Here is a 20,412-nt window from a genome sequence, read left to right on the forward strand (position 1 = left end):
AGACTATAAACCGGGAAGCAACATGCAAAAGGATGGATTACTTGCTAGATGAGCGTGTAAAAATACAAAATATGAAAACTAAAATAGTACAGAGGATCTACCACACTCACTTCTAAATGTTACACTCACACAAATACATGCAACCACATATCCACAAATAACTTTAAGAGGCGGACTTTCTATCAGTCAGCCACTCAGGCAACGAGTGATAGCGCCACTGCCACCGCGCGCTCCAATTCAATTCATTTAAGCAGCCATGAGTTGCCGCAATAATGACGCCCGTAAATGTTGCATACTTTGTGGCGCATAAGCACATACAAGGTAACTATAAAAATGCCATTTTCAGTTCCACATATATATAAAATATATTTTCTGAATATGTTTGTGTTTGTGTGTCTGCTGCGCTCGCTAGAATTTATGCGCGTCGCCGATTTGCTGCTCGCCTGTGGCTATTCGCCTGTAAATATGCTTTTATTTTTATCGATTTACCACACACCAGCGCACACACCTACAAATACGCAAGCACATACAGTGATATGAGTTAGCACTTTTCTATTTCGCTGCTGCGCTTGCTACAATGCCTTTTTGCCAGGTGCGGATGTGGGTGCGGTACGCAGAGTTCTACGTGTAGCGTTGTGAAATGAGCAGCATAACGGATTGTTATGCCTAGAAGTTTACAATCATGTGTTTTTTTTATTTATTTTTATTATTTTGTGCAGACGTGTAAAGTGAATATTTCCGGCACAGCTCATAATTTTTTTGTTTTCGTTTGTAGTAATTTTGCGTTGGTGTGTGAGAATTTATTTTTTCTTCTAAGCGAATTATTTTTGTTGTACTTTACGCGCTATTGAAGTAATTAAATGTAATTAAAGCTTGTCTTTTATTAATTTATTATATACTTTACAGATATTTTATTGGTACTTAATGCATATTTTTTCATAGCTTACTTATTGCAATATGATTTGTCTAACTGCCTTGAAATTCTGTGCTTTTTCACTTAAAGCCTAATCAGTGCAAGATTAACGTCTTCTATTTAGGACACGTATTTTCCATATATTTCACATGAAAAAACAGCGACGAGATGTGAAAGTAATGAGTAGCATTAGCATAAATTACTCCCTTTAGAAAAACAAAACTGGCGCTAAAAAGACCAGGTTGAAAAATGCAAATAATTGTAACATTGTTCGGCATTACGCCCAGAAATGCAGAAGTAAATGCGCTAAAAATGTTCCTAAAAGTAAAACAAAAGTTAATAAAAATAAAAGTAAAATAAAACATTTCACACAAAGACATCAACGCTAAATGACAATGTCAGTAATTACCGTTAACAAGTGAACGAGTACATTTTTTGTTGCAATAAATGCTCTGAACGTGACTAGCGCCATTGACACGTTCAAGCCAGAACCTACGAATGTGTGTAGGTGTATGTGGTGAGACCTAGGAATGTGCATATATTCGGGAAACGCTAAAAAGTGCCGAACGAGTGTGAAACGGCAAAAAAGCATTTGCATTAGAGCGTATTATTTTAGAAATATTTTACTGAGTAGTGCTTTGAACAACCAAATTTTCTCTATTTTTGCTCTAAGCAGTAAAATATACGAATTTTGTGGAAGTATTAAAAATACGGTTAAAATAATTCTATTGTAAAATAAATTTTAGTTTTATTTGCAAATAGTTCTGTAGTAAAAACGGTTTCTTATGGCTTTTACCATCTGTTTCTTCTTTCTATTTACGTTGTAGTTTTTGTAGGCAAACTTTTTTGTTCATTCTTTACGGTATATGAGGGCTGCTACGAGTATATATATTTCTGGCCTAATAATGAAAGTAGGCATATTTATCAACGAAAATGTTTTTTTTTTCGTTGGATTTGGCTCGTCTTGGAAGACCCACACGGTCGATTGCTGTTTTGTTTCGGGCTCATACGCATAGATCCATGAATCGTCACCTGTGACGATCTTATAAACGTCTTTTGAAGCGCCGCGATCGTATTTATTCAGCATTTACACCAATCCACACGAGCCTTTTTTTGAGCGATTGTCAAATTGTGCGGGATCCAACGAAAACAAACCTTTTTTACGGCCAGGTGTTCATGCAATATCGAATGTACGAGGGCTGTCCGATAAATAACTGACCTAACCATGATGCACGCGACTTTTTCAAAATTTTTTTTTTTTATTTTTCTACATAGTCTCCTTGTAACTCCACACACTTCTCCCAGCGATGCTCCCATCTCTGCAACCCTTCCAAATAGTACTTGGCGTCTTTGTCTGCAAAATACGAGTTCACGAAAGAGATTGCCTCCTCATTTGACGAAAATCTCTGGCCGCTGAGCGCAGTTTTAAGTTGAGGAAACAAAAAAAAGTCGCTTGGTGCTAGATCTGGTGAATAATAGATTGATTTTTGTTTCGGGCGTATAATGATGAGTCCAAGTTTCGTCTACAGTTATCAATCGGCGCCAAAACTTGGTCTTATTGCCTCTAAACTGAGCTAACAGAGCGCTGGAAATGTTCATGCGCGCACGTTTGTGGTCTAGCGTAAGCAAACGCGGCACCCAACGCGCGAACATCTTTCTCATCCCCAAATCTTGGTTTAATATGTGACAAACAGTTTCTTTTGACATTTTCATAATCTCAGCTATTTCCTTAACTTTAATCCGGCGGTCATCTAGTACCAATTGATGAACTTTAGCGATGTTATCGTTAGTGGTTACAGTTTTTGGACGCCCAGGACGTTCATCATCTTCCAAGCTCCTGCGACCACGTTTAAATTTAGCTGCCCAAAATTTTACGGTGGTAAACGATGGTGCAGAGTCACCATACATAGAGTCCAACTCATCTTTGATTTGTGAAGGCGTATTGCCTTTCAAAAATAAAAATTTAATTACAGCTCGATATTCCATTTTGGGGAAATCATCGAAATAGACTCACAAAAACGACTGTCAACAGATAATTGCGCAAGATAAATTTCTGAAATTTTGGCGAGTAGCTATTATAATATGCACAATTTGAAGTAGAAACTTTTTTTTCAGATGTGCCGCTAGCTTCACGTTGAGATCGGTTATTTATCAGATAGCCCTCATATGCTGGTGGGAGAAATGCATAGGCATGCCTCTATCTGAAGGTATGTTACATGACGGTCTTGCATTATCAGTTCACGTACGGCGTCGATGTTTTCTGGCACAACGGCTGCTTTTGGACGACCTTCACGGAATTCGTCTTTGAAAAAAAAAATAAAACAATTCACGATTAAATGACAAAACTTTCCGAGTGATGTTTTGCTAAAAAATGTCAAACTTTCCAATGGAAATGTCAGATTGCACCTGGCAACACTTAGTGTTGCCTAGTCCAGAAATATATATAGCAGCCTATGTACAATAGTAAAACACGGAAGAAAAACTTTGAAATCTAAAAGTCTACAATTCGTTTATACTACTGGACTTACACACATTTAAATTATGTAAAGAGGGGTAAAACGAAGAAAGTTCAATGCGAGCAGTATCTTTTATTGCTCAAAATACGAGGATATGTAATTTAAATTACTTCTGTTTAGTATATTGTACAGGTATGTACATATAATATAAAAAGCACAAATTCGAATCCAATATTACTTAAAAATTTTTTTTTTAATCGGAATGTAGCTGAACAATAAAAGTGTCGTATGTTTCTACTTGTCAGTTCTAATTACGCTGCTCAAAAATATCGTTTATTTCCTATTACATTTTATACGCTGCAATTTTGTTACGGAAAACGAGCACTTATGCGCGATATGTACAAAAAAGGAAAAGTTCCTGCCAAAATTGTTGGAACAATTTTCTCGAAAAATGGTATATAATTCCCTTTTTGCAACAAAAATACACCTATCTTTTGTTAACAAAAAGAACAAGGAAACCAGGATTCCGTAAAACCGTAAATAGTGTTTACAAAAGCGTAATACGGAAGAGCAAAGCTGACACTTTTAAATCAGCCAGAGAAATTTGGTCGAAGTAAATAACGAATATGCTGTGGACGTGTCCCGAGCTTTTTGGACGTATTAGCAAGAAACACCAACCCTGACGGCACATCAATACATGACTTGCATTTGCAAAAACACCACAGCGACAACTTAGCACAATTTTCGAAGAACGTGCTTTGGAACGACAAAATCAAGATAAATAGGATGGGTCGAAAGAAAAAACATTTGTTCGTCATCTAAAAGGTCGATCTCTTAAACCTTAGGTATACTAAAAAACCCATTAAGAACGGCTGTAGAAGTATAATGGTCTATCGCTAAGTATAGTCATACGTTTCCATAGGTATGGAGTTTGGATTGATTTATGATCCGTTTGGTGCGTGGTCTTGCGACTCCGGCACCAATCCCCTCCGACGTTTTCAAGCCGTCAGTTTACCACTTAATTGAAATATCCCAGTGGTTTGAGAATGGATCACTCTATTAGTCTTACTGCTAAAGGTAACCTTCAATAGTATGATGAAGCAATGTGGCATTTGAAGCAATGTGTGTTTGGCAACTTGACTGATTACTAGTGAAAGGGTATGAGCTCCAGCATGACTTTAAATGCTGCCGTCGGACAAATGCGCATCGCACCCGAAATGCAGACACACTTCTCATATACCAAAACTTGTGGAAGTGTTCATTCTAACCTATATGGTATTATTACTTTTAACAGAGGAAGCTCTCTGAAGGTCGGTTCTTCTTCTTCTTCTTCTTTGGTAGCTTAGACACCGCTTACGCAGTTATAGCCGAGTTTGTTCAAGATTTAAGGAAAGAGTACAATCGCAGAAATGGTTTATAATATAAGAAAACTTCATTGCGAACCCGATCTGTTTAGCTTTTATAGCTCGAGGAATGCCACAGTTATCAGTCCTGTGTTGTTTAGACCCATAATATTTGCCCAAAATAGATCTTATGCATTCAGAACTTTTTCCAGATTTCTTTATCTTCGTATTCGTCCGTTTGAGTGACGGTATCAGTCCTTTGGTTTTGTTAAATTAAAGATTAATTTTTTCTATCTCAGTGTATTATAGGGGTAATCCCTATCAAATGACTTAACCAGCATCTAACGGGTGATTTTTTTGAGGTTAGGATTTTCATGCATTAGTATTTGACAGATCACGTGGGATTTCAGACATGGTGTCAAAGAGAAAGATGCTCAGTATGCTTTGACATTTCATCATGAATAGACTTACTAACGAGCAACGCTTGCAAATCATTGAATTTTATTACCAAAATCAGTGTTCGGTTCGAAATGTGTTTCGCGCTTTACGTCCGATTTATGGTCTACATAATCGACCAAGTGAGCAAACAATTAATGCGATTGTGACCAAGTTTCGCACTCAGTTTACTTTATTGGACATTAAACCAACCACACGAATGCGTACAGTGCGTACAGAAGAGAATATTGCGTCTGTTTCTGAGAGTGTGGCTGAAGACCGTGAAATGTCGATTCGTCGCCGTTCGCAGCAATTGGGTTTGTGTTATTCGACCACATGGAAGATTTTACGCAAAGATCTTGGTGTAAAACCGTATAAAATACAGCTCGTGCAAGAACTGAAGCCGAACGATCTGCCACAACGTCGAATTTTCAGTGAATGGGCCCTAGAAAAGTTGGCAGAAAATCCGCTTTTTTATCGACAAATTTTGTTCAGCGATGAGGCTCATTTCTGGTTGAATGGCTACGTAAATAAGCAAAATTGCCGCATTTGGGGTGAAGAGCAACCAGAAGCCGTTCAAGAACTGCCCATGCATCCCGAAAAATGCACTGTTTGGTGTGGTTTGTACGCTGGTGGAATCATTGGACCGTATTTTTTCAAAGATGCTGTTGGACGCAACGTTACGGTGAATGGCGATCGCTATCGTTCGATGCTAACAAACTTTTTGTTGCCAAAAATGGAAGAACTGAACTTGGTTGACATGTGGTTTCAACAAGATGGCGCTACATGCCACACAGCTCGCGATTCTATGGCCATTTTGAGGGAAAACTTCGGACAACAATTCATCTCAAGAAATGGACCCGTAAGTTGGCCACCAAGATCATGCGATTTAACGCCTTTAGACTATTTTTTGTGGGGCTACGTCAAGTCTAAAGTCTACAGAAATAAGCCAGCAACTATTCCAGCTTTGGAAGACAACATTTCCGAAGAAATTCGGGCTATTCCGGCCGAAATGCTCGAAAAAGTTGCCCAAAATTGGACTTTCCGAATGGACCACCTAAGACGCAGCCGCGGTCAACATTTAAATGAAATTATCTTCAAAAAGTAAATGTCATGAACCAATCTAACGTTTCAAATAAAGAACCGATGAGATTTTGCAAATTTTATGCGTTTTTTTTTTAAAAAAAAGTTATCAAGCTCTTAAAAAATCACCCTTTAGAACTGGACAATTGCAAATGACAGAGTCATTTCGAAGTACTTGGCCAATTCTCAGGAATTTTATGATCCAATAATGGATATTTCCAACTGGTAAATAATTTTGTGAATAAGTTTAGGCTGATGTGACCTAGTTTACCCTTTATAGGTAATGTTGGTGATCTCCCTGAGTTATATGCTGTTAAAACATCAGTCGCTCTTATGCGAGTCTTTGGCTTAACTGGCTGGTTAGTATATTTAAAAAAATGTGAAAGAAAGGCTGGCAACTTAGTTCAGAACATACGCCTTCGTATCAACTTTTAAACTAACCCTCTTCATCTCACCTCTTTCTTCAAAACTCATTTACAGTCTGAACTCTGCTTTATCCTTCATTTATCAGCCACACATTTTATGCGATTACGCAAAGCTTCAAATGACTTTGCATTTACTTAAACAAACAATGGCAACTAAGGCTGCTACCGTTATCTTAAGACTTCAATTAACTTTTGCTTGACTTTGTATTAAATTATCGAGTCGCGGTTGCGTGTTTCGCGGTGTGGTTAGGCAATGTTATTAATGCCTGCATGGTATGCTGTGCTCATAATGTAAATTATTGTTATTGTAGTGAAAAGGTTTAATAATTTAGCTTAAATTAGGCTAAAGGGGGCTTTATCAAGTTTTGCTGGAAACAGTCACTGAAGCGTTTGATAGGTTTGGGGATGAACCTCAAGCATCTCCTCTTCAAACATGCCTCGACGATAGAACGATCTTGTCGGAATGGCGTAGTGTGCGGGCACAATCCTTACACCCCGCAAGGATGACTTCTGAGTCCAGTTCTCTGGATCATGGTTGGGAATGATCTTCTGGAAAAGCTTGAGGATGCCAGCCCTTATTGTAGAGGGTAAATTTCTGAATACTTTGTGCGACTTAATTTAAGCATCTCTTATTATCGTAAGAACTGGGCTGCTGAAACCGTCTCTCCATAAACCCTGGAAAGACCGAACCGGTTTTATTAACTGGGAAGTGCAAGAATACAGACGGTTTATCCACCATTAAGGGAAGGAACGTGTCTTCAGTTTGCTGGCAGAGTAAAGTACCTAGAGCTCATCCTTGGATGCGAAGCTCTCGTGGAAACCCAGCATCGAAGAAATAGCAAGAAAGACATTGATTTTCCTGTACAGCTGCAGGGGAGCCACTGGTAACAATGGGACTCTCACTAAAAATTCTTCTTTGGCTCTATGAAACCATAGTAAAGTCTATATTGTTCTACGAAATTTTGTTTGGAGGAAGGCACTAGAAAAACTTACACTCGCGAAAAAATTGGCGAGTGTTCAGCGATTTGCTTTCATCAGTATTTGTGGCTCTACGAACCAAACCAACTATGGCTTTAGATGTTTTGCTGCATATAGCACCAGTGAACGTAGCCCTCAGACTCAGAGAATTTGGGACTTAGTTGACTACTAGCCTAGGTACTATGGAGTTCACGCGGATTTTCATTTCTGTATAAAAAACTTGGATTGCAACCGCAACTAGCCATGGATGTTTCTTCTCTGCTCACATTTCCTCGAGTGACGCATGGCAGAGAAGGACTCGTTGGAGGAAAGCTGAGAAATGAGCTTTTTTTACGCATACGATACATCGTAAGAGGTCTAAAAAAACTGGGGAGCTAGGGTTTCGATTGCCTGAAGTATAGAAATTTCCAAGTGCACCACGGCGTATGCGTAACTAAATTTAACTAAATATGCGTCAAGTAATTATGCTTACAAAATTCATGCTTAAATATGCGATAAACAGTCTGCACGCCTACTTAATTGCAAAAGTTTAATTACAAACATGTTTTGTCAGTTACTGTTTGGGTTATGCGCCTAAAAACCATATGAAATGCTTTTGTGCGTCGCATATTAATTGTACAGCTCTTGCTGAAATGCTTAGTAATGCTGACAATAAATATAACTAAATCATAGTATATACAGTCGAAGTGTGCTGCATAGTAACCCAATGAAGATTAAGATCATGATGCTTTATGGCGGAGTGAGTTAAATAATAAGAATATATATTGTATAAGGAGAACCGATATATGTGGAGCCAAACAGCTTGTGTACATTAAAAATTTTTGAAAATGTACATATGTGAATAATAGCAAGTAATTGTAATATGTGAGTTTTTTCCAAATATTTACATAATTTTTTAAATTTTTTTCTTTTTTGAAATAATACCTACATCCATCGATAGCCCACTTGATAACCACTGAAAATAAATAAAATTGAGAAAAAAATATCAAAATTTTGAAATTTCATCCAAAAAGTTGCCAAACTACCAACCTTAGCTATACCACAAGCCGTTAGAAATGCTGAACGAAAATGTGGATGATCTCACTTTTCCTAAAGAAAAACTACATGCGTGAATAATGAATTGTACTTCTTAGTAATGATGATGGATGGTCGAAAATTGCCTACTCAAAAATTTCCAAGTCACTTTACTTTAGAGTTTTCCGATTTTTTTCTTGGATTCTGAAAGTAATATAAGGTTTTTTCTGCGAAATGACAACCCAGTAACATTTTTCAAGCACGTTAGCGTATTAAAGCTATTTTTTGGTATTCTCAAAGGCGTAACTACTTGAAGTAATGGTCTTGTACTTTTGAGTTATTACATCCATTCCCGCTTCTCTTATTAGTCATTATACCTGTTGGTATTCTCAAAGGAGTAATTAGTTGAAGTAATGGTATTATAATCACAGCATTTTTGAGTTGTCGTTATTTTAATCGCTAAAAGATTACTTTTTACCCAATAAATAGGGAGATGTATATAATTGCTAATAGCCGCTGCTCTAATTAGTAATTATATTATAATTACATTTTGGCAATTTTTGAAATTTTCATGTTTAATTAATAACTTTTTTTACGCCAAATAATTGATCAAAAATAAATTATCAAGTAAATTGAAAATAGTTAATTAAATGCACTTTATTTTAAATTTCTAATTAATTGAAGTAATGGTTTGATAATTTCTGTCATAACTCTTAAGTTTTCATTATTTTTTCTTTAGTAGACAACTAAAAATTAGGAAATGTACGTGAGAATTAATTAAGTAATTAACAATATTTTAAATTAGTATTTAATTAATATTCAAGATTAATAATTAAATAAAGTAAGCTGCTATCATTATAATATTAATCAATTTTCACGAGTTTGGCGCTCATTAATTTCTCTCATGATCAATAAATGAACGAAAATAAATCAAGTGAAACTATTTTTAATAAAATCGAAAAAAAATCGTAGAATCTTTACGCTTTAATTAAATTGCCACCCTCAAAGCAATTCATCATAACCATTTCGCACGGCAGCTATTATCTTAACAGTAATGTATTGTACATAACAGTTGTAAATGTTTGCTTGCGTAAGCTCACATGTTATCTCATTATCAAATTCACCGCCTCATTGATTATTTACTCCACCGCATCCTTATCAGCTGTAACATATGGTCTTATTGAAAGTGACAATGTAACGGTTATAGCATACGCTCACTGTTGCGGCTCTCTTTGTCGCAGCACAAGTTGTGGCAGCTTTTGTCATGAATTTATGCGCTCATTTATCATTTAATTGTTCAGTGTTGGCTACTTTGTTCGCGCTTGTCTAGTTGGCAAGCTGCTTGGCAAGTGCGCGTGGCCCGTGTGAACATCTCGGGTGCTATGGGCGTTAAATAGCTTGTCACCAAAGTGTCAAATGTATTTATGAATTTGGTCACAAGTGGCTTCTTGAAGCGATAAATTTGTTTACAAGCGCTTAGATAAGTTCTTGTGACAGCAGCAAAAGTCTACATGACATATCTCAGTGAGAAAACGGTCAGTCGAGTGAGTAGCAATGTACAAAAAAATATTTGTAGAAAGAATTCATTATTCATTTATCAAATACCATATTTGTGCATGTGGAAAACTTTACTTGCAAAATATTGTTGCAAGACTAAAATTAAAAAATAAGACTCTTCTTAAGTTATCTATGAAAATGTAGGTATTATATACATGTATCTTCGATTCACTTTTCACTCTTTATGGGGAAATGTATGTGAAGAACTATAACAGTCTAATTTCATTTTTAGTTTCGTTCAGTGTAAGGCATTATGAGGATACTTCACTAAAGTAGTGAAATGCATCTATAATACGAGTACAATAAAATAGTTACAGCTGCGCGGTTCTCGTTTTTTGACGAGTCGGAGAAGAAGTTTCTTAGAAATATAAGGTAGTTGAAAAATAAGTTGAAGTTTGATTAGAAATACGAAAAGGCTTTTTCGACCACCAATATATCAAAGACTGTGTTCTTCTGCTTTTTCGTAACCTATATTTATTCCCATATAAATCTGTACTTCAAAAGTAATATTGCAAAAACGCTTACACGTGCCAAACATCCACAGCTTTGCCTTACCACATAGATCTTAATTGGGCTAATAGAACCCTTCCGACGAAATGATTATAACAACATGCTAAATTTAATAAACTTTCAACTTAATGGCATTAAATTCTAATTTAGGGACGATCAACACAAAAATAAATGGAATTTACGTTGGCAACATACAAAAAATAGTTAGCAACCAAACACAGAAGCGAAAGCGCAATAGCGAAAACAACAACAATAAACAACAAAATATTTAAAGACAATACAAACAGGGATTAATAGTAATGATAACGCGTAGGACTAGCGCTTAAATGACGCTTCTCCGCAACAGAAGGTTAAACTCGGGCAGCCACACAACTACACACAAACATATATACACATAGTTGTAGTTTTCGGAAAGGACGAAGCAAACACACGCTGCCACTTCAAAATTAATTAAAAACTAAAATCCTTTACAGACAGCAGCGGCTAACAGCTAAAGCGTACTGCTCGAGCGCTGCGCACGCACACAGGCATACAAATGCCTCAGCTATTTCTATATGCTTTAGTATTTGTGGGTGTGTGTGGCAGCACACAGAAGTGCGTAAGTACTGCTGTTGACTGTCCACAAGTGTCGTTGACAAGGTCCACTCAAGTGGCATTGGACCTGCCAAATGTGACGAAAAAGGGATTAGAGATGCACGCGCGCATTGTGTAACGGAAATTTAATTTTGTTGCCTAGTTTTTATTCACCACATTGGTATTTGCGCTGCGTGGCAACTCACAATTGTTGTTATATTGCTTTGTATGCCTGCTTGACCCTGTGACTGATTGATTGACTGTTTGCCTGCGTGAGTGAGCATTGTGAGTGTGTTGAATTGTCAGGACGCCTACGCGCATTCGAAACCATTCACATTTGATTGAGTGAAGTTTTGAGCATGTGAGTGAATGAGTAGGAAATTTATGCCCACAAAAGAGCAATTGTTCTCTTCTCTTACGGGGTAAATTTTCAATTGAAAATATTTCCGAGGCAACCTATAGCGGTTTAAAATTTTATTTCCACGATTCAGCGAAGGCATAGTTTAGGAAAGATGTTTTAAAGGTTGTAAAGGTTATTGGAGCCACGTAAAACTGGTTTACTGATCCTTACTGGTTACGTGACAAATATATTCCTATAAAATGTTTTGGTCGGTGGAAATTTTGGTCACAATTTCTTAGTAATGATAAAGAGCTTCAGAGATTTGTATGATATATTGGAAGTCAAAAAAACCTTTTCGTATTTCTAATCAAACCTTAACTTATTTTTTATATTTATAATGAACCTAGATCAACAGATATGAAAAATTTTGATCGAGCTCTTTTTGCCGTTTTTTTCGCTAGAGATATTATTCTATCTGGGTAAAACTTTTCTGGTTTCTCGGCGAAACGCTGCAACAAGGAATTTTCAGAGGCTTCTATTGAAGCCAACTTTACTCCATTAAGGGATTTCTGCATTGATTGAAACAAATGATAGTCTGATTGTGTAAAATCAGGGCTATATGGTGAATGCATCAAAACTTCCCGGCCAAGCTCTCCCAGTTTTTGTCGAGTCATGAAAGATATATGTGGTCTAGCGTTGTCCTTTTCCAAGACGAAAACCCTTTCTGTTGATCAGTTCTCGCCGTTTTTTTCGATTGCTTGCTTCAATCTCATCAATTGTTGACAGTTAATTTTATAATCAGTTGTTCGATCAGGCTGAAGCAGATAATAGTGGATGATTCCTTTCTATTCCCATCAAACACTCAGCATTACCTTTCGAGGCGTTAATCCTTGCTTTGCGACTATTTGTTGAGCTCCATCACACCTGGACCATGATCTTTTTCGCACATATTTGTCGTATTTGATCCAATTTTCGTCGCGTGTTACCATTTACTTCTGAAATGGTACGATTTTATTTCGGTTCAGCAAAGAATCGCAGTTGTTAAATTGGTCCTTTAAATTTTTCAAAGACAATTCATGTGGTATCCAAATATCGAGCTTACGAGGTGTGTTCAAAAAGTATCGTAAATTTTGTGTTTTTTCAAAATTATTTATTTATTCATGAACATCTGTTTTGTCCCCTTCAAAGTAATCCCCATGAGATATTATACACTTGTGCCAACGGTTTTTCCAATCTTCGAAGCACTTCAAAAATCATTTTTTTTATCTTCTTCAGCTCCTCCTTCGATGCCGTTTTTATCTCGTCAAGAGAAGCGTAACGTCGTCCTTTAATGGGCGTCCAGTTTAGGGAAACAAGAAGAAGTCACAAGGGGTCAGATCTGGAGAATACGGTGGCTGCGGCATCATTAGTGTGTTGTTTTTGGCCAAAAAGTCACGCACAAGCAACGATGTGTGAGCAGGGGCGTTATCGTGGTGCAAAAGCCAATTTTTGTTCTTCCACAAATCCGGGCGTTTCTGGCGGATTGCTTCGCGCAAATTGCGCATAACTTGCAGGTAATATTCCTTATTGACCGTTCTTCCCTGTGGCAAGAACTCATGATGCACCACGCCCTGCAATCGAAGAAAACTGTCAGTTACGATTCGCGATACTTTTTGAACACACCTCGTATTTTTGTAGCCAGATTTTTCAAAATGGTGCAAAACCATTTGATGATGAATAGTAAATTTTTAGCGATGTCATGGCTGGTTATGTGACCAACATAGTCAATCTTTACCATAATTTTATTGACCGTTGCAACGATAGGTCAACCAGAGCGAGGTGCAGCTGTCACATTGAAATTACTAGAACGGAAGCGAGTGAACCATTGTTGTGCTACACGAACTGATACAGCATCGTCTCCGTAAACGTCTCAAATTTCATGGCTTGCGTGGCATTCTTCACATTTTTATACAAAATTTTTGAAAATATTTTTTCATTATTTTCACTCATTTTTGAACATACTCGTATGTATCTTTTTTATAATTTTTCCAAAAACAAATTGTTTTTGGTTGAATGAAGCTTACAATCTCACATTTCCAACACAACATGGTATGACATAATGTGAATAGTAACACTAGAGATAAACGTCTGCAACGTCTATCTATTGACAAAATGCGAAATGACTTTTTCGAATATCAATATAAAGATTTTTGAACTTCAGGATGACTTTATACCGCATTATCGGCCGATATGTTAATTATCTTAATAAAATTGGGAGAACGTGTTTTTTCTTATAATAATGCATATTTTTGCTTAGAATGAGTAAAATCGAGTTAAAACTTGCCTTAGATCCAATATAAACTATTAAGCCTTATGTATCTAAAGGATCTAAAGAATTAGCCTGGCTTTAAGTCTTGAAATTCTAAGAGCATGAATGAGCATGAAATAAGAGCATGAGCGCTTCTTTCTTAGTCCTTCCTTTCTTGTTTTATCTAAAATTTACCAGCGCCTGAAGTAGTTTTCGGAGCTTTGAGCGAAATACAAGAGTATAAAATATACGGTTACACTCGTATTTAGTCCTTCCTTCCTTCCGTCCTTAGCACTTCCTATCTTCTTAGTTTAACCAGCAGCTGGTGTCATTGCGGCACAATGCGCAACAATTTAGACGCACACATACAGGGAAGAGCTGTAAGTGAATTATGCGACTGGCGCAAACAGATTTTGGCAAACAACTTTCAAATCCACAAGCAAAGCAGTCAAGTGAAGGTAGATCCATTGTGCCTACGACAGTCTTTGAATATATATGGATTTATGGTGAAAATACAAACACTCACATCTATATGGGAGGCATCGCTTGAGTCCATGCGATTGCGTTTCTCCTGCTGCATTTTGCAGTTGCCGATACGAACACTCTTTCCTTCCAACTTTTTATAACCACTGTAGGGTGAAGCTCGGTGCTGCATGCAAGCGTACTGCCTCATTGTGCTGCTTGCGGACCTTGCGTGTGTGTGTATGTGTGTTTCTGACACTTCTCCAGTCATATTTTAATGCCCTGCTTTTATACTTTTAAATTCTGCACGCGAAGAAGAAGCCTTAATGCGTGTATCGTGGTGTGTACAGCTCAGCAGGCAATGATGAAATTGAAGTCAATGAAAGCTTTGGCTTCTGTCGCCTTTCTTTGCAAAATAAAGGGTGATTTTTTAAGAGCTTGATAACTTTTTTTTTAAAAAAAAACGCATAAAATTTGCAAAATCTCATCGGTTCTTTATTTGAAACGTTAGATTGGTTCATGACATTTACTTTTTGAAGATAATTTCATTTAAATGTTGACCGCGGCTGCGTCTTAGGTGGTCCATTCGGAAAGTCCAATTTTGGGCAACTTTTTCGAGCATTTCGGCCGGAATAGCCCGAATTTCTTCGGAAATGTTGTCTTCCAAAGCTGGAATAGTTGCTGGCTTATTTCTGTAGACTTTAGACTTGACGTAGCCCCACAAAAAATAGTCTAAAGGCGTTAAATCGCATGATCTTGGTGGCCAACTTACGGGTCCATTTCTTGAGATGAATTGTTGTCCGAAGTTTTCCCTCAAAATGGCCATAGAATCGCGAGCTGTGTGGCATGTAGCGCCATCTTGTTGAAACCACATGTCAACCAAGTTCAGTTCTTCCATTTTTGGCAACAAAAAGTTTGTTAGCATCGAACGATAGCGATCGCCATTCACCGTAACGTTGCGTCCAACAGCATCTTTGAAAAAATACGGTCCAATGATTCCACCAGCGTACAAACCACACCAAACAGTGCATTTTTCGGGATGCATGGGCAGTTCTTGAACGGCTTCTGGTTGCTCTTCACCCCAAATGCGGCAATTTTGCTTATTTACGTAGCCATTCAACCAGAAATGAGCCTCATCGCTGAACAAAACACGCGCGCGAAACACATTTCGAACCGAACACTGATTTTGGTAATAAAATTCAATGATTTGCAAGCGTTGCTCGTTAGTAAGTCTATTCATGATGAAATGTCAAAGCATACTGAGCATCTTTCTCTTTGACACCATGTCTGAAATCCCACGTGATCTGTCAAATACTAATGCATGAAAATCCTAACCTCAAAAAAATCACCCGTTAGATAGTGTTTCGTGCATTTATTATTGTTAGACATACAAACCGAAGTGGAATTGTGGTGTCCGCAAGACCCATGAACCATATTGGTTTTCATCGCTTCGTTTAATACTGGATTTTTCTCTGCATCAGGAATTTCCGCAGAAATGATTTCGTCAATTTGATCTGGTAGAACCACTATCCACCATCCAAAGAAGAACATTGTAACTGTTGTTTGAAAAGTCGTGCTGTGACAACGTGACAATCGCTTGCTGATTGACCCCGATCCATAATTCCAATGTCATCGCATCCTGGGAGTACTCGTTCATGTACCTTGGCGTTGATGGCAAAAAGAACACCGACCGATGTTAGCGGGACCTCTTCGTGGCTTCGTAACAAATTTCAATCTGTAATTGATCACTTCGTTTGAAACAAAAATAAAGTTTTCACTTAATAATTTTCAACATTTTTTTTTTAAATAGCCGGAATCAAAGAGCAAGCGACCGAAATTGAACGATTCAAATAATTTACAAATCAAAATATTGAAAAACAAAAGAAAACAGAATTGTATGAAAAAAGTCAATTTTTGGAAATTTCCAATTTTTCGACTTTTTCTTATGAAAAGTTTTTTTTTATTTCCGAACCTTACTAACAAACAAACATTCATTTTTACTTACATATATACAAATGGACTGTTTTTAGGCGTTTTCCGGCAATTTTCGTAATTTTTGAAGTTATACTTCTTATACGACGCCGGAAAAGGTTGCGATAGATTCTGGTTGCGCAACTTTCCATATAAAAGTAACGCAAAGTTGCGCAACCTTGCAACCTCGCAACCTTGTTAGAACCATCGTATGTTTCTTGCATGCATAACCAAATCATACTTAAGTCAACGAAACCTAAGTGTAGATAAGCGCTTAGATAAATTAAAAGTAAATTCTGTTGGGATTAGAACCAGTGTTCACATCGTCACAGTTTAAGCGCTTATCTCCAACACCACCATTGACACTTAGGTTTCGTTGACTTAAGTATGATTTGTAGAACATTTGCTTTCGCAATAAATTTATCACAGCAATATACATATACATAATATGTATATACATATACAACCTTAAATTTATTGCGAAAGCAAATGTTCTGCAAATGTATATGTACATATATTCTATAGTTAAACAAAATTTTTAGAACCATCGTATGTTTCTTGCATGCATAACCAAATCATACTTAAGTCAACGAAACCTAAGTGTCAATGGTGGTGTTGGTGGTAAGCGTCTAGACTGTGACGATGTGAACACTGGTTCGAATCTCAACAGAATTCATTTTTAAATTTTTGCTTTTTAACATCGTATACTATACTAATAAATATTTTTTTTCTTACTAATAGAAAATAAATTTATCGCAGCAATATACATATACATAATATTGCTGTGATAAATTTAATTTCTACTAGTAAGAAAAATATTTATTTGTATAGTATACTATGTTCAGAGCTGTTAATAATCGATTAATAATCTTAATCATTAATAATTTGATTAAAGTATTTTCATAACTTGATTAACTGATTAAATTAAGATTAAATGCTATTTCCTTTTTAATTAATGATTAAAATTAAATTTAATCAAAATTTAATCAGGATTAAAGGGAATTAATTTAGTTTTAAGAATTATTTTACAGATTAAAAAAATTTAATCAAAAATTTAGTTTGATTAAAAATTTTGATTAATTTGAATTTAAGTGGATTAAATGCCAATTAATATTGCATTAATTAAAAAATAATAGTTTATTAAATTATTTCATGTGTTATTATATCTTATATTATGAGTCTAAGCAATATTAATAATATTTAGCAACTCTACTGTTGTTTGTTTACTAGTAGTAAACATATGTTCGCCAATGGATATTGCTTATTTATACACGTGTGCTTGCGAGTGTTTTTTTTTGTTTTGTTTTTTGTTTTGTTGAGGAAACGCATTTTGTATTAAGTCTTGTTTGATTGTTTAAAGACATTTTATCATCGACTGTTGACTTTCATAATTAAGTGTGAGTATTTTTATAAGAATTATAAAAACAGTATACAATGAATTGAACAACTGAAGAAAGTATAACCTAACATTTCGCATATGCAGACACAATGGATGATGAGGAACTGTTTAGTGGTGATGACTTCTCAAGTGACGACATTTTTAAGGATGTTACTTATACCCCCCCTAGGAAAACTTCGAAGCGTAAAGTATTTGAAGATGGTCCGCCTGTGAAGAAAGCTTGTATAGAAGCCGCGTACTTGAATAAGACAATTTTCCAGCCAAACTTCTACGTTGATATCGAAAAAGTTTGTATTGTTTTGATTTATTTATGTATGTATTGGTTCAGTAAAAGGCGTGAGTGTAAGTAGTTCCTTGATTTGTGTTATTTGTTCGTAGCCACAAAAACTTCCAACTTTTTACAATCATTGCTTCTTTTATCAGGTAAATGACGGTAAAAAACAAATAACTATTGGTAAATGTGTAACCTGTGGCAAAAGAATTCGTGGTTTTGAAAATGTGTCTTCCAATTTCATTACGCATCTTAAATTGAAACATGCGGACATTTACACTAAGTTTAAAATTTTGAAGTCAGACTATCAAGGCTCGCCCAAAAATAAGTTTGACGACAGCGTTTTAGATTTCATTGTTGATTCAGCATCGCCTGTTTCTGTTGTGGACAGACCATCCTTTGAACGTATGTTTGAAGGCACTGGTAGAAAAATTATGTGCAGGCAAACTGCAATGAAAAAATTGGAAACACGTTATGAAAACATGCTGACCAAAATAAAAGCAGATATACAATCATGTAAACACTTTTGTACAACTGCGGATATTTGGTCTGGAAACCACAAAAGCTTTTTTGGTTACACTTGCCATTGGTTAACACAGGACTTCGAACGGAAATCAGCGGCATTAGCGTGCAAACGGCTTTTTGGAAAACATACCGCTGATCGGATCTATGACACAATACGTGATATAAATAGTGACTTTGGCCTTAGTGCCACCAATATTGTGATGACAGTGACCGACAATGGGTCGAACTTTGTTAAAACTTTCAAAGATCATGGCGTAGAAAATTGTGACCATATGGAGGATGACAATGATGAGGTAATTTCATTTGAAAGTACACTGTTATCGAAACATCACAGATGCTCGAGCCACACATTGAATTTGTTGGCAACAACAGATCTTATATCGATTTTAAAACGTGATGAGCCAGCATACATAAGGCATAAAATGGTAATCTGCATGTATATGCGTTATTTCCCTAATTTAAAATTAAACACTGTATCATATTTCCAGATATTTGAAAAATGTAATAACCTGTGGAAGAAATCCAGTTGGCCTAAATCGTCGGAGGTAATAGTGAGTACCATTGGTTCATCATTGGTTCTGCTAGATGGAACTCATTATATGATGCCGTCGTAAAGTTATTACAGCACAAAGATGTCTTAAATGACCTTAGCGAAAAGTTAAGTCTTCCGAGTTTCACAGCAGGGGATATCCAGTATTTAGAGTCCTATAAAATGCTGGTGGAACCAATAGCCGAAACTTTGGACTTCCTCCAAGGAGAGAAAAATATTAAATTTGGATTTCTCTTACCCGCGTATATGACATTAAGCAATAAACTGCAAAAGTTGAGCCAAAATAACGAATTCGCTTTGAATAGCATGGCAGTTGAGCTCGATGAAAAATTACGGAAGAGGTTTTCCAAATATTTTGATCTCGCTCCAGAGGCAGATACCGCAGTCACAGCGGCTATACTAACTCCAAATGTCAAACTGAATTGGCTTTCCGTTCTGAAAAGGACTTCTCCCAATGTGACCACTGAAATTATCATCACCCGAGCTTTAGAATGCATTTTAAAATTCGCTGTTGCTGAAAAACTAGTTCCAACAAAGCAGAGTTGTTCTAACCATGAGGATGAAATCGCCTTTTTTGATTTGGAAGAGATTAGTAAATTTATATAAATTAGTTACTTTCGTTAAAAATTACTAGTTTCTATTATTATAGATGCAGACGAGGAAACGACAACTTCACAGAGCTTGGGCTATAGTAAAGTAGAGCTTGAAAGCATTATCAGGGAGCAGTTGTACTCATATCTTGCGGACCCAATAAAAAATTGCGCAGTATGGCAGAAGTATGACTTGTTAAAACAAGCTTCGCTCTATTTTAATACGCCTCTGACATCCTCAGCGCCTGTGGAGAGATTGTTCTCTTTCGCAGGAATTATCAATAGCGCCAGAAGAAATGCTTTGAACGATTTTTCATTTGAAAAATTAGTATTGTTAAAAGCAAATAATTGAATCTTTTTTATCTTTATGGTTGAAATTATTGAAATATTGTTAAATTTGTTTGTTTAAATTTTTGTTTGAATTATTTTAATGACTATATTTTGTTATTATTTATTTATTTATTGTATTATTAAATTCACCATATGATTTATAAATAACAATAAATTTAAAAATTAATGGAATATTAATTGCCATTTAATCCACTTTAATCCAAATTAATCAAAATTTTTAATCTAACTAAGTTTTTGATTAAATTTTTTTAATCTGTAAATAAATTTTTCAAACTAAATTAATTCCCTTTAATCATGATTAAATTTTGATTAAATTAATTTTAAATCATTAGTTAATCAACGAATTGCGAAAAAAATTAATAATCGAATTAATTAAAAA

General features: G+C 36.0%; 1 protein-coding gene across 7 annotated transcripts in view; it reads right to left on the reverse strand.

The window, feature by feature from the left end:
- The window catches only part of LOC105223560 (protein kinase C, brain isozyme), a 150,105-nt gene that overhangs the window by 48,241 nt on the left and 81,452 nt on the right, over positions 1-20,412 (reverse strand). For 6 of the 7 annotated variants that reach the window (XM_049451924.1, XM_049451920.1, XM_049451917.1 and 3 more), the window contains one exon: positions 8,562-8,588. The exons of the other annotated variant lie outside the window; for it this stretch is intronic. In XM_049451924.1, the coding sequence (XP_049307881.1) occupies positions 8,562-8,588 (27 nt within the window). The remainder of the gene's footprint in view (positions 1-8,561; positions 8,589-20,412) is intronic. 7 annotated transcript variants of the gene reach the window in all.

This window comes from Bactrocera dorsalis, chromosome 3 (assembly GCF_023373825.1).
Source record: "Bactrocera dorsalis isolate Fly_Bdor chromosome 3, ASM2337382v1, whole genome shotgun sequence".
Classification (NCBI taxonomy): domain Eukaryota; kingdom Metazoa; phylum Arthropoda; class Insecta; order Diptera; family Tephritidae; genus Bactrocera; species Bactrocera dorsalis.